This window comes from Thamnophis elegans, chromosome 5 (genome assembly GCF_009769535.1).
Source record: "Thamnophis elegans isolate rThaEle1 chromosome 5, rThaEle1.pri, whole genome shotgun sequence".
NCBI lineage: Eukaryota > Metazoa > Chordata > Lepidosauria > Squamata > Colubridae > Thamnophis > Thamnophis elegans.
In genome coordinates this window covers 64,600,308-64,615,715 of record NC_045545.1, presented here as the reverse complement: position 1 = coordinate 64,615,715, position 15,408 = coordinate 64,600,308, and the positions used below count along the sequence as shown (strand labels likewise).

Genomic DNA, 15,408 nt, shown 5'->3' with positions numbered 1-15,408 from the left:
GCCACTGCAACTGTCATAAATATTGGTTCATATTTGTGAACCAATGTCCGAATTTTCATCACATGACCACAGGGATGCTGCACTGGTTGTGTGAAAAGGATTACCCATATTGTCTATATTGTTAAATGAGTTTAGGGATAATTAGATTCATTCTGAATTATTTGAATTTAGATCCTCATGATGTGGGTATCTGCTATATTTTAGAACATTAAAAGTGGTCTGTTACAGAATCCTCAATCCATTAAATTACCCTTTGGTTGGACTTTTTAGACTTATTGATAATATAGTAGTATATGTGAATTGTTAATATAACCTAGGTTGATAGAATCTTTTCTGGGGCTTAAGAGATTGGCAAGGTACCTGCCACCATTTGGCCTTATGTAACTGATAGCATATCTGACCTTGTGCTTTATGGCACACGTGTACCCATTAGCTGGAAATATTTCCTACCTTCCTAAACTGGCAATATCTGACTGACATCATGGACATCCAACAAATCTTTTCAGTCAGATTCTGTCCCCTTGATAACTAGTTATTCAAGGAAAACATACATACAAGTTGTATGCTTTGCATAATTTATATGAAAATTGAAATAATTTTTGTTATTGTTGGGGAGCTCCAGTGTTTATTCCCAAGAGCAGCCTTTCTACAAACTGGCTGCTCTTTTTCCCTGATTCCTAATAGGATGTAGGCATTGATTTAGGACACTTCACTCCATATCTGCCTGGTTGTGAAGTTGGAAGTATGTAACTGGGTGTCATCTGCATACTAATATCTTAACCTAGATGTGGTGTGTATTTAATAGACATGTAACAAGCGGGAATAGAATGTTCTGAACTACCATTTCTGTGCTTACCATTTAGTATTCTGAAAGATTGCTCTTACAACAAATGGAAAACATGATTTACTGCAATTCAGAGCATTGATTGATACTCCCAAGCCTTGTTTAATACTTGTTACCGTATTTTCACGACCATAAGCCGCACTGAAAATCCTAAAATTTTATCAAAAACCAGCAGTGCGGCTTATAACCCGGTGCGCTTTATGTGTGAAAAAAGATAGAAAATCTCTCCCTCCCGACGCTCAAACTTGAAGCTCGCAAGCATGCACACGTCCCTCGGGTCTCTCCCTTCAACCTCGCTACTTTCTCAGTCGGAGACCGGGGGGCGAGCAGAGAGCCACCCAGTTCCCAGCCCCTATAGACTGAGCTGTTCCGTCACCCCCGCCGCCGCAAGAAGGGACGGCAGACCGGCGCAGCCCTTCAGGATTTGCCGGCGCCGAGCACCCCATCCGCCCCGGCAGTCGCCCTGCCTAACTCCGCTCCGCGCCCCAGCCGGCTCTGCGCTGCTGGTCAAGGGCGCGCGGGTGGCCGGTGCGGCGCCGGTCTTCCCAGCACACCACGCCGGCCGGGCAAGAGCCGGGAGAGCAGCAGAGCCCGAAGCCTCCCGCGCCAGAAACGTCCCGCTAGCCGACGCCTGCCACGTGCGCCCACCCGCCCGCCTCGGGGACCGCAACCCGGGCGCCCTGCCCGCCGCCGCCCGGTTTGGCTTCCCTGGCCGCGGCGCCCCATGCCCCCGCGCTGGCGATCTCCCGGGGTGGCGAGGCTGCGCGGGGCCGCTCAGCGGAGGAAGGCGGCCGCCTGGCGGGAGAGGCTCGGCCGAAAGGTGCTGGGGCTGGAGCCGCAGAGCCAGGCATGCCTTCCGCCCGGGAAGTCCTGCCCCTTCATCCCCGAAGGCCGGCGCGCGGTGAGGGGGGCCGGCGTGGGGGCGAAAGTACTTTACACATGCTCCACGGTCGCCGCGCTCTCCGTCCCAGCCTTCGCCGAAGCCGGCGGGCTGCCTCCCGAAGAAGCCGCCGGAGCGTCCCAAGCCAGAAAATGCCCCAACTCGGGCAGACGGAGTTCCAAGTTGCAACCTGCGCACGTGATTCGATGAAGAACCAAGGGGAGCCGGGTCTCTGAGCGCGGCTTATAACCCGGTGCGCTTTGTATGTGGAAAAAGTTTAAAAAATTAACGTTAATTGATACTGCGGCTTTTAATCCGGTGCGGCTTTTGGTCGTGAAAATACGGTACTTTATATCTTCAAATGCTAGAACAAGAAATCTAAATGGGCTCATCCCAGATGACTGGTATTATAATGATGATTAATTTTTCTATCATTCCAGCTCATTAGGATTAAATATCTTAATTAAAAATGCACTATGATTAAAAGGCTGCTACTATACCCAAATTCCCTTCTTAAGAGAATGGCACGAAACTGGATGGGACATAAGATATGGAGCTTATATATTGGGAAGGGGTGCAGGCAAGGTTTTTGCTGCTGTAGGCTATTGATATATGGGGGAAAGTATTGTGCATTTTTGGATTAGAGAAAATCTGGAAATATATGTTTGAATTATATAACTTTTGATGTGAGTAGTTGTTGGCTTTAAGTTAACAGCACTGTATGATGAAAAAAAATGAGAATGTTTAAATTGAACAGATGTTAAATGCATGTGATACATAAAGATATTTATTTATAAATATATATAAAGGATACTTGTGACATTCTTTCAAGAACATGTTTTTATGCAAGCAATATTTTATTGAAATAGTAAAAAATGGATTTGTTTTCCATTTAAAAAAATAGAACTTTTTTTACTATATGCAAATACTGAATGGAAAATGTCTGTTTTAAGAATGAGACCACTTCATATTGATATGCAAGATCATTTTATTTGTATCCCACCTAAACGTTTAATGCTTGTATTAACAACTGATCAAATTTCTTTGGTTATAAGAATTTATTCCAAGCATTTTATCGTGGAATGCTAAATGTTTACATTGGAGATGTAAAAATGCATTTTATTGGTTAATACAGGCAAAGTAGCAAATGGCAACAGCCTCACAATATTTAAAGAGTTTTAATACTCTTCACCTTCATCTTCACCATCCAAGGAGTCAGTGCCCACTTCTTCATAATCCTTTTCAAGGGCAGCCAAATCTTCTCTGGCCTCAGAAAATTCTCCTTCCTCCATTCCTTCTCCTACATACCAGTGGACAAAAGCACGCTTAGCGTACATCAAATCAAACTTATGATCCAGACGGGCCCAAGCTTCTGCAATGGCTGTGGTATTGCTGAGCATGCAGACTGCACGTTGGACTTTGGCCAAGTCACCACCAGGAACTACTGTTGGGGGCTGATAATTTATACCCACCTAGAGAGTTACAGAAATAGACATTGTCAGCCTTTCCTACATTCAAGTAGTATGTAACATTTCTACATTTGCATATCTGAATGTGCTGCATTTACATAGAGAACAGAAATCCTATAAAGATTGTTCTGTGCTTTAAGCACCACCACAGCTGGATCTATATATTAAATTATTGTCTTTTTCATAGAAAAATTGAAATAAAGCAAAACTCTTAATTATTTGCATGTCAGAAAATATCCCAACATTATTGCCAAAAGCAATTCTGCTGTTAAAGAAATGGGAGTTCAATTTGCATAATCCTGCATGCACTTTCTATATATCTACCATAGCATCTAACTCTAACCCTAACTATCTGAACTATAAGCAAAACCCTCCAGCTGCTATATGCTCTTAAATATAATTTTAATTGCACTGTAAATCATGATGCTATTTATACCATTTCAAAGTTGCATGTTTCTTCTATTACATTTATTCAGTAATATACACATTTAGACGAGATGCCATTTGCAATACATATCAGCAATACCTACCTTAAAACCAGTAGGACACCAATCAACAAATTGAATGGTACGCTTTGTCTTGATAGCAGCAATGGCAGCATTTACATCCTTGGGGACAACATCTCCACGGTACAACATACAACAGGCCATGTACTTGCCATGGCGAGGATCACACTTCACCATTTGATTGGATGGCTCAAAACAAGCATTGGTGATCTCAGAGACAGAGAGTTGCTCATGATAGGCTTTCTCTGCTGAAATAATAGGGGAATATGTGACTAGGGGAAAATGAATTCTGGGATAAGGCACCAGGTTTGTCTGGAATTCTGTCAGATCCACATTTAAGGCACCATCAAATCTAAGAGAGGCAGTGATGGATGAAACAATCTGACCAATGAGACGGTTGAGATTGGTGTATGTTGGGCGCTCAATGTCTAGATTCCTTCGACAAATATCATAGATGGCTTCATTGTCAACCATGAAGGCACAATCAGAATGTTCAAGAGTAGTGTGCGTAGTTAATATGGAATTGTATGGCTCAACAACAGCAGTTGAAACTTGAGGAGCTGGGTAAATGGCAAATTCGAGTTTTGATTTCTTTCCATAGTCAACGGAAAGGCGTTCCATCAGCAGAGAAGTAAAACCTGAACCAGTGCCTCCTCCAAAACTGTGGAAGATCAGGAACCCTTGCAAACCGGTGCACTGGTCTGCCTGAAAGAAGAATATGCATATTACACATTCTAACAGTACAAATCAAGATTTATGTCTTATAGGTTTGCCCTTTTCTTTTTTTATTGCCAATTTCCTTGCCAAAAAATTGTTATTGTGATCTGTAAGGAAGGAGGCTTGGATTAATCTAAAAAAGTTATTGCAAGTTGTCAGTTTAGACCACTGGCAACACTGGTTTGACCCTTGCCTTCAGGAAGGGGAAGAGAGAAGATAGTATTAGAAGAAAATGAAGGGGAAGTCAAAGAGAAAAAAATGTACAGAAAAAAAGAGTAGTTCCAACAACCTTTGGCTCTGCTAAGTTCCTCACCTGTAATTTCCCTTTGACTGTCATGGTCACCTTGTTTCAAGATCAGGGTTATATTGATATGACAACTGCATCCCTGAGCCCAGCCTTTCTCTCTCCCAGGAAGAGAGGAGCTGGGGAAGGAACAGCCACTTTGCCACCCAATCAATCACTGCTTGCCTAGTCATGTAGGTGTAACTATTACTGCAAGTGGGCAGAGAAGCCTCCAGGAATGCCTGTGATAAGCGCCTTTCCATACAACATGTTCTTCTTCATTTCAGCCAATGACATTTTTCTTAACGTTGTAAAAAACTATATTGCAGCACCCAGGCCAATAAGGTAATCTACCTATTGCACAATTTGTGTTTTAGGTCTAATTTATGCTCAAGCTAAATCTTAGCGTATGTTTGACAGGTTTAAAACATTAGGACATACCAGCTTCCTAATCCGCTCCAATACAAGGTCAATTATTTCTTTTCCCACAGTGTAGTGACCTCTTGCATAATTGTTAGCAGCATCTTCCTTGCCAGAAATCAACTGTTCGGGATGGAAGAGTTGCTTATATATCCCATTCCGCACTTCATCTGCAATAGAATATACATTATTCCACAGTGAAAACCTAGAAAATATTGTTCACGTTCTACTTGCTCATTGGTTCAGAGTATTACTGTTTAAACCATAACCTCTCAATACCTAAGATTACAATACATAACATTATCAATATAAGAATAAGTATTAAAAATGATATCCTGCAGAGGTTTAAAGACTGAAAAACTATTTTTAAAATGGTTTTATTTTCCTTTCTAAGCAATTTCCAGTCTTCTGTAAATAATCAATTTTGTATTCACAAATCCATACAGGTTTTAGGTTTGATAAGGAAATACAGATTATATATTTCAATCATTTATATTTTTCCCTTCATAGAAATATGTTTCTGGTTTCAAAAGTATACATTTTAAATCAGAAATATTTAGTGTACTCATTTTTAAAAAATGAATTTAGTTTTCAATTTTTATTGTGAAAGATTAAACTTTAAAAATTCTCATTTACTTTTAAGATTCACTTGAATATGATTTAATTTGTTTCCTACTTGGGATTTCCTTTCTGTGAAATAGACGGGGAGATAAGCTTATTGAAAGAGCATATAAATATTCTTATTTCCTAGTTGCAGATTTTAATCTATATCTTAACTGGAAACCTAATAGGAACATGATTCATTGTGCCAAGTACTCCAAAAGCTACAAACTAAACATGAGAATATGCAGTAGCAGAGGGCAAAGAGAAACACTATCTGATTTTTCAAGAGTTATGAAGTATCAAAGTCTAAATAAAATAAAGCAGATTGTAATTTGGAAATACTGTGCTCCAAATATATATAGTAGGGGGTAACACACTTCTATAAATTTCCCTTATAAAGTCCAGAAGGCAACATATAAAACAGGAGGTTTTTACATCTTAAGCCTTTCTGTTAAACCACTTCCACGTTTCTCCCTTTTACTGCAGCCATGTAAGTCATATTTACCTATGACTGCTGGTTCCAAATCCACAAATACAGCACGAGGAACATGCTTTCCTGCCCCCGTCTCGCTGAAGAAGGTGTTGAATGAGTCATCTCCACCACCAATTGTTTTGTCGCTTGGCATTGTGCCATTAGGCTGAATGCCATGTTCCAAGCAGTATAACTCCCAACATGCATTGCCAATTTGCACACCGGCTTGGCCAACATGGATTGAGATGCATTCACGCTGTGGAGAGAGACAGACAGGAAATTAGCAAGGTTTCCCCTTTCTTCTTTACCATAAACTAAAAGGCAAAGTGCCAGCTAATTCACCAAAGGGAAAAATAGGTGACTGTCAGCTTCTTTTGAATTTAAGGGATAGTCCTCTTTTAAGGAGTTATATATTCCATGAAACTTTACATCAATGGTAGAATAAGACTCCGCTATTTACTTCATATTCTATCAAAACATATTTAACTTTCATACTATAAAATATCCCTTAATTGTTTTGAAACAGTTGGTTATAATACAGGAATTTACCTCCCAGAATTTCCGGCCACCATTGTGAAAACCTCAGGTTGGGGAAAAGGTATAATACAGGTAGCTGTTGATGTACACCCCTAATTAAGGCTGGAATTGCAGTTGTGGCAGTCACAAAGCCACAACTTTGTTTTCAGTTATTGTTAAGTGAAACAGTTTGCTGTTTTTCCCCCCAGAAACTAAGCCCCCCCCAAAAAAACCCTACAAAAATCATGGTCATGGTATGTGGCAGATGGTCATAAATGTGAGCTAGCAAAGATCCCAAAATGTGATCATGTAGGGATTTTGGGGGGTTTTCTTTGGGGGGGGGCAGCCACCACAATTTTAAAAATGGGTTATAAATAGCTCTGATTAAGTCCATCATAAGTTTAAATTAAACAAGGTCTACCTGTAAGTGTAGGTAGCCTTTATGACCTGGGCATCACAAATAATCTGGCCAGATGAGAAATATCCTAGGTTTTTAGCAAAATGATGAAAACAGCAATATGCTGCAAGTTTCACTCCCTTTATGTATGTCAGACAGGACAACCTGTGTTCTTTTCATCATTTGCTACACCCAGTACCTCTGGTCAAAGAAAAGATATACTGTGTAAAGATAAAAATGTAAAGCCCTTAAATCATGGGGGAAAACTGTTTCCATTACGTGTAGAGATCTTGAGCATATACTCAGTGCTAGGTAAATCCAAAGATACCTCTTTATGTCTACTATGTCCACCCACCCCTCTTCTTATAGCCATACAATATTTGTGCTGGGAAAGAAAGCAGATTGTTGGAATCCCATAGAGGCACAAAAGTCCTACTCATTTGATTTTCTGGTAAAGCGATGCAATTGTTGAGGCCAAACATTTGGTGAAAAAATAGCTTTTCTCTAATATTGACAGTCTAATATTGACAGTTGTTTAGCTGAAGGTTTTCAAAATTCTAATGGTGCCCATCATCCAAAAAGTGGAATACAGCAGTGAAAGTTGCACCCATATATCTAGCAGTGCACCAGCATTATAGTTAAGCATCTCATGGTCATCAGTTCATGTCATGGTCTATAAATCAGGAATAATTTGTGGCTGTGCACAGGACCCTTCTTTAGTCATCAGTTCATTCTTTGCATAATTGTCATTAAAGGCTAGATATAAATCCATTTTAACTATGTTCAGAAACGTTAGCTAGAGAAGAATTTTTATTTTAGTTGATTGTTCCAAAGGTTTAGGCTTAGGATTTTAAATTAGGATTTGTCTTAGTTTTTCACCAAACTTGCAATATGAAGATATACTTGGTGAAATCAATGTAACAAAAATAATGGTTACAACCTAACAAAAATATCTTGGAATAATTGTAAGAATTAAGAATCTGAACTACAATTTAGAAAGAAACAAAACAATTAGAATAAAAGGATAAATTACTTAAGCGACATGAGCCAGATTGCATTGTGAAAAACAGTTTTACAAGATTTTGTCATAAGAGTGTTGAAATATCAGGAAAGAAAAAAAAGAGAGGCAGCCATCTTATTTAGAACTTTCCCACCATTTTATGTCAATGCACAAAGTTGCATTGTACAAAGTTGAAGGACGAAACTCAAACGGCCAGAAATGTTCCAGCGGTTACAACTTGAGAGAGAGAGTGAGAGTGAGAGAGAGAGAGAGAGAGAGAGAGAGAGAGAGAGAGAGGGAGGGAGGGAGAGGGAGGGAGGAAGAGAGAGAGAGAGAGAGAGAGAGGCCCAAACTCCTACAGAAAAAAAGGAAAAACCGAACAGGCTGATGAAGTGTCATTAAAACTCGCGGGACTTCAAAGTGCCAGGCATGAGGGTGGCGGATCCAAGTTTCTTTCGCATCCCTTCCGCCCCCCCTTTTTTTTTCAAACAAAGAGAAGTTTTTCTTCGGAGATCAGCTGTGATTAAATCCGCCCGGGTTTCGGCTTCCCCAACTCTCAATTTCTTTTCGATTTCTGGAGATAACACGCAGCCCTTGAACATCTCAAAGGCTTAATGCAAGCGCCTCACCCGAGGAAACTCCGAGTAAAACGTAACTTGACCCCACCGCAAACACCGCACTCCGAAGGGGAGGCGGCAGCGTTATTGTTGTTGTTCCCTCGGAAAACCTCTGGGCCATTGATATCGGGAAAGGAGCATTAGCCGAAGACGAGTGCGCTTCGTGGGAGGAAAAGGCACCATCTTTGGGGAAAGACGTAGGCTCTCTGGCAGGCGAACGCTGCTTCCGGAAAGCCTTTGCCTTCCTCCGGGCCTTTTCGTTACCCTTTTCTCGGAGCAAAGGCATGTTCGGAGGGACCCAAGTTCAGGTCGCGCCTGCTCTCGCTAGCCTTCGGGACGCGCGAATTACAAGGCCTGGAAAGTGGTTTTGGTTTTTTAATAGAAAACTTTTGGTAAAAGGGACCCTTTACCAATTACATAACGCCCCACCTATGGCCATACGGTGGCTTTACTAACTTTTCCCTGGAAAGGGCACAAAAGGGTCCCAGAGCAACAAAAAAAAAAAAAGAAAGCCAAGCGGCGCTTACCATTTCTGCGGCAGGTTACGGCTCTCCGAAGTTATCGGTTCTCTGGCGACAGCAGACGCGCTACGGGTCTGAGCAGCACCGCGAAAACAGCTGCTTCGCTCGCTGGGCCGCCTTTATATAGAGACCCCGAACGAGCGCTTTTCTCCTTGCAGCGCATTGGGTAGCTCCGACGCCTCCTCACGCCTCCCCTGGCGCGCTATTGAGTGGGAAGCGAAAGTGGGGAAGCGGCCTTCCCCTCGTCATTGGGTGAGAACTACGAATTTATCCGTTCGCGGGCGGCCATAGGGCAATTCGTAATGGGGCTCAGTTAAGAGAAAAAGTTCCCGCCAAATGCAAGCGGCCGAGGTCGGCTCTCTTCCTTCCCCCGTCTGATCAGCTCGCATTCCTGCGGGCCAAGTTCGGATCTGCCTACACTTGTCTGGAAAAGCCAGACACGCAGATGCGCCCTGGTTGCCGGGGTTAAGTGGTTTGCTTCTTTCGGGACTCCCTGTTGATGGCTGCTTGTTTAATGTCTCGCAGAGAGAAGGCGGCCTTTCGGGTCGTCTTCCCGAAGGGGGTGTTCGTGAAGATGTTGAGTTGGATGAAAAATGCAGCGCCGAAGTGCAAAACAAAACAAACCGAAGCCTCAATGAAACTCAATTCTCCATTATTTGGGGACAGGGAGGGGGAGGTGAGCATGGAAGGAGATAGGGCCTCCCGGTGCGATTAGGGACTAGAAAGAACCAGAAGCCAGATTCTGGCTGTCAACGTGGCAACAGTCTGGAAAGTTTAAACGTAGATCAGAGGAAAACTGCAGTGTTTTCATGCAAAATGTCTCAGTGGCCTTTTTTGAAGCACTCCTTGGGATCTGATGAACATTTAACTTGTAACAGAATGCTTTAAAATAGTATACATCACATTTCTGTGTCTTCTCTGATCCTAAATTTAAATAATATAACTTGTGTTTAAACAGCAACTTTATCAAATTTAAGGGGCTTTCTAAAAACGAGGAATCCAAGGACATCTTTTCCAATTAGCATATTGTTAAAAACATGCATATATGAGCAGTGGCATAAATGTTTGTAAAATATTTTCAGTTGGAAAAGGTACTATTAGATTCCTGATTTTTATTAATTTTTTTGCCACCTTAGATTAATATGGAGGACTTCTGATGATACCTCTATGCTGGCTTGATAATTAGCTTGATAAAAAGCTGCTCTGTCCAGTGTGCTTCTATTACCTTGGCTGATTTCAAAAAGTTAAGCAGGACCAAGGGCAGTTAGAGATCAATTGGTCGATCAAGAAATCCCAGGTCTAGATCGGGAAATCGAAACATTCTGGAAGGGGACAATGGCTAGGATCCCAAGAAAAATGGAAATGTATGTATGTACTACATATATACATTGTTTCCAAAAATAAAGCCCAACTTGAAAGTGACAAATCTTTTTAGGGTGAAACAATAAAAACAGATATGTTTGATGGGACTTTGTATAATCAGTGTAATTGTAGTCATCTGTTCTCTGTTCCTAATAATATTAAACACTTGATTCTGAGTTCAGATGGAATAGCTTTTGGTAAAATTTAATTTCCTGAGACTGTTTCTCTAGTCAATGACATTTAAATTGTAAAATAGTCTTTCCTGCCTGATTCTCTCCTCATTCTTAGATCTGTAATTGACAACAAACATAGCTCTACTAGTAAGGGATCATTAATGTATTAATTAGTCCAATTACAATGTAACAACATGTACATTAGCGCTATAGCATTGATTGTATTTTTCCATGTTCTTTTGAGTTTAGCATTAGCATTATGCTCCCATGCTATGTAGCATATCGGGCAGCAAGGCAACTCCAGTATTTTCAGTTTTGGGTGAGTACTTCAGTATCTTCCCATATGATATTTAAAGTCTTTAAGTCATCAATTGACATTCTTGGCCATGTATTTTGAGGATGTCTTCTTGGTCATTTGGCATCGGAGATGGAGGTGAGGGTGTTTCAACTCATTGCTGTTTGGGAATTTGATTGTTATCCATACAGAGTATATGATATGCAAGTGTCAAGCGCAGGGGAAATCAATTCAGGAAGTTCAAAAGATTGCAAGTTTAAGCTCTCTACAAGAATTTTACCAACTAATGGTCAAGGGAAATGAGCAGGAGATAATAAAGGCATTCAAGGTGGGCTGGATTTAGATCTCTTGCAAACGTACGTGGACTTGTGACTTATGATGCATGTGACCCTTCCCTCAGCTTGATCATCTACAATACGGGTGTCAAACTCGCCACTTCACATTGCCATCACGTGATGTTTTGTGACTTTTTTCCCCTTCATGGAGCTGGGGCAGTGGTGGGATTCAGCCAGTTCACACCTATCCGGGAGAACCGGTTGTTAACTTTCTAAGCAGTTCGGAGAACCGGTTGTTGGAAGAAATCTCTTTTTGTGTTTTTTTCCACTGTACAGGGCTAATCCTGTATGGAAGGCAGGAATAAACATTCTGGTGTTGTTTCTAGCCTCATCTTTATTGTCCTGCTTACAGAAACTGCCTCTCTGGTTAACCCTTATTACATTATAACAACTAAGGCGAAGAGCCCATCAACCTGAGTGACATTGAGTTGGCCACACCCACACGGTCACATGACCGAGCCACACCTACCCAGCTGGTCATTAGGGCAGAGAACCGGTTGTTAAATTATTTGAATCCCACCACTGAGCTGGGGTGAGTGTGGCCTATACATGACACATCCAGCCCATGGGCTGACAGTTTGACATCCCTGTCCTACAGCAAGTTGCAGTCTTCTGCATGCAACAATGTTATGTAATTTGTAGGAGAAACTTTGTTACTTCTTTGTTTCAAAGCACTTTGTTAATGACATGGTCAAAATAGCAAATCTTTAGTCCTTGTTAATACTTCCTGATGCCTTCCAGGTCCCACTGGCATAAATGGCTGTTGGGCTCACTATAGAAGTGAGCAAACGGAATTTAAATTTTAGTTATATAGATGAGGACTAAATTTTATTCATCCTCTGGAAAAAAACTGTTGCTTTTCCAATGTGGCACTTGATGTCCGCCTGCATATCCATTTCGTGTGATTGCACTACCCAAATAAGCAAACCTTTCTCTACCTCTTCAGGTTGCTGTGATCCGAATATGATTCCCTGTATCTATGCAGTGAAGCTCACATACATGATCTTTGATTTCTCGACACTTATCCTGAGGCCAATTCTGATCGCTTCTTTATCTAAGGCAGTTGTCACTTGTAATTTCACCTTGTCTTCCTCAAGTATGGCAATATCATCTTTTGAGTTGCTACAAGTATATATAGATTATATTTTTACATATATTTTAAATTTTAGTAGATATTTTAAAAGGGCCATGTGTGCTTTGGGAAAAAAAGATGTGGCACTAACATTAATGGACAATAGTAGCATCATTTTTCAGCTCAGGCAGAAGCTTGAAAAATGCAGCCTGTGCTAATCGAATAGCATTAGCATCCTCAAAGGACCTCATGACAGAGCCAGCTCCACAGCCTCTGTCTCGAGTATGCGCCCATAAGATTCCTCTCCCCATTTTCAGTTTATGTAAAAAAAAAGAAACAAAATGCTGTAATCAGTGAGATATTTTAGATCATTTCCCACAATTTGGAACTTTTCCGATATGTTGGCATTATGAAAATTCCAGTGAACATTGTCAAGGAATTTTGGGAGACGTGGTGTAGCTCCAACATACATAGAGAATGTCAGGTTAGGAAAAGCTGCATTAAGTTTGGAGTATTTCCAAATCTCTCAGAGCCACATTTTCATTTGAAGTACATCAAATTTATATTGGGGCATCAGTCTGTACAAGCTTATTCTCGTGAAGAATTCTGGTCATCTTCTGTCAATAGTTTGCAAAAGAACTGAACTGGGTTGGGAATTAACATGACAGATGATAAAAGATTGGAAGGAGGTTTACTCCCTACCTGCTGTAATTACAGTACATGATTTGCTTAGTAACTGGTGAGACAGGCTAATCAAGAGAGAATAGGGATCATTTCACATCCTTGCATAAGTTAGGTAAAGACGGAGAACTTTAAGCACCCACTTACTATATCTGGCCAGTAGCATTCTGGGAAAATTATTGTACAGTTTAATATTGGTCTTGGTCTTCAAATCCCTAAAAGATTTGAGATTGACTGTCCAAGGGACAGCCTCTCTCATAAATATAGACATTAAGTTCTGATGGGAGAGTATTTTGAAGATACCTCATTGTCCAAAGCTTGTCATCCTGTAAATAGGAGAGTGGTTATATCTGTGTTGTTTACAAACTATGGAATATGCTTCCTTGGAAGTTGGGTTTAGCTCCAGATCTTCCAAATTTTAAATAGCTGTAAAGTTGTAGCTCTTTAATTAAACAATCAGTTGTTATTTTGTTTTTAGTCCCGTATTTTCATCAGCTCAGTCAGAAACACTGAATGAATAATTGGATTTGAACTGCAAAAATCCAGATGGCCAGTACATATGATTATGTGGCCTTTTGCAACCCAGATATAATAGCTGTGATTTTAGTATCAGTATTATTTAGTTTTTACATTTTTATTGTGCTTTTTAAAAAAAAACTAAATAACTTGATGCTTCTTTGAGCAGAAAGCATGGGTATAAATAAATAAATCTCAGCAATAGGCTTTGTGACCATATCTGTCTCATGAATGGCTTTGGGAGCCATTGAGTGAAAGACAAAAATGAATTTCAAGTGGTAGGTAACTTTATATGTTCACTTTTTGTAGGAAACTGTAGGGTTCTGCTTGACTTTGGGTATGATATTTGGTTTTATGTGTAGATTTCTCAGATGGGTACATAATTACAGATCTTGTTTTTGTCTATCTAGTTCAGGGGTAGTCAACCTTTTTATACTTACCACCCACTTTTGTATCTCTGTTAGCAGTAAAATTTTCTAACCGCCCATCGGTTTCACAATAATGGTGATTTATAAAGTAGGGAAGTAACTTTACCTTATAAAATTTATAAGTTACAGCAACTCCTACCACCTACCATGAAAGCTGGAACACCCACTAGTGGGCGGTAGGGACCAGGTTGACTACCATTGATCTAGTTTATTACACATGCATTAGGGCAAATTGTATTTGCCACACTAAATAGGCACATATTAATATATGGTCTGACTTTTGCTCTAGCAATCATGAAGAACTAAGTGATGCTGGAATAACTTCTAACATGCCGCAATGTGGATTTTATACTTTCATTCAGTTGTATCCAGCTCAGACACAATGACCCTGGGGCAATCAGAATCTGGCTTCTATCAAAATCAGTACTGAATGATTCATTAGGTTTTTTCCATTAAATCTCAGAATAAGTAGTATAAAAATCAAATAGGCACATGTGTCAATAGTTGGTAGGATTGAGATGTTTATTTCTAACAAGATGTTTTGTAATGTGATTGTGAAAGCTAACAATGCTCACTAAATTATGTTAAAATTTTACATGCAATATTCTGGGTTTCCATTTCTCACATAGAAGAATCTAGGGATAATATCAAGAAACCATTTTGGGGTGTTTTTTATAGTCTTACAGGGAAAGAATGGGTGTGTTCACATATAATTTGTATTTTCAGATTTCTCATATGGGATGTATATTTTGCCAGAATATTTATGTAGTGGTAGATTTGGAAAGGAGGCGGCTGGTGCCAGAATAATTCTCAATGATCTGTGAAATTACCTGAAAAAATCATTAAAGGGTGAAGATTGAACATTTGATTCAATTATTTGCAAAAATAATTTCAGTTCAGGTCTTGATGGGGACCTAACATTTTTAAGGGATGTATTTGGATTTTGGAATGAATGCAAGGTTGCAATTCATGAAGAGACCTTGTATGCTACATAGTCATTAAGGAGGTGTTCCAACATGTGAAAGAAGTACATTTATGAGAAGAGTATTAGAGCTACAATTAGTAACACATATGGTTGGGGCTTTTATACTCAGAACAGCTGTCTTCCCCGAGGAACTGTTTCATCAGTAGAGAGTTGCAATACACACTTCCAATAATTGGACTGCTCTTTTTGTGTTAAACTAAATTATAAACATTGTAAGACTTTGTGCCAACAAAATTGGTGGCCCAATTTAAGCTACCAAGAAAATGTAAATATTTATATTAGGAATAATAGTTCTATAATGCATTACCAAGTTGCT

At 40.2% G+C, this 15,408-nt stretch overlaps 1 protein-coding gene across 1 annotated transcript; it reads right to left on the bottom strand.

Moving 5' to 3' along the window:
• Positions 1 to 2,694: 2,694 nt before the first annotated feature.
• Positions 2,695 to 9,358, bottom strand: LOC116509312 (tubulin alpha-8 chain). The gene is made up of 5 exons (XM_032218431.1): positions 9,252 to 9,358; positions 6,228 to 6,450; positions 5,141 to 5,289; positions 3,724 to 4,404; positions 2,695 to 3,196 (listed from the first exon to the last, which is right to left on the bottom strand). The coding sequence occupies exons 1-5, from the start codon at positions 9,252 to 9,254 to the stop codon at positions 2,903 to 2,905; spliced, it is 1,350 nt and encodes a 449-aa protein (XP_032074322.1). The 5' UTR covers positions 9,255 to 9,358; the 3' UTR covers positions 2,695 to 2,902.
• Positions 9,359 to 15,408: the final 6,050 nt, after the last annotated feature.

Coding starts and splice junctions, on each gene's coding strand:
- LOC116509312 (XM_032218431.1), bottom strand. Junction 5,290..6,227: donor TTTGGAACCAGCAGTCATAG/GTAAATATGACT, acceptor ATTCTATTGCAG/ATGAAGTGCGGAATGGGATA. Junction 3,197..3,723: donor GGTGTCCTACTGGTTTTAAG/GTAGGTATTGCT, acceptor GTAACTCTCTAG/GTGGGTATAAATTATCAGCC.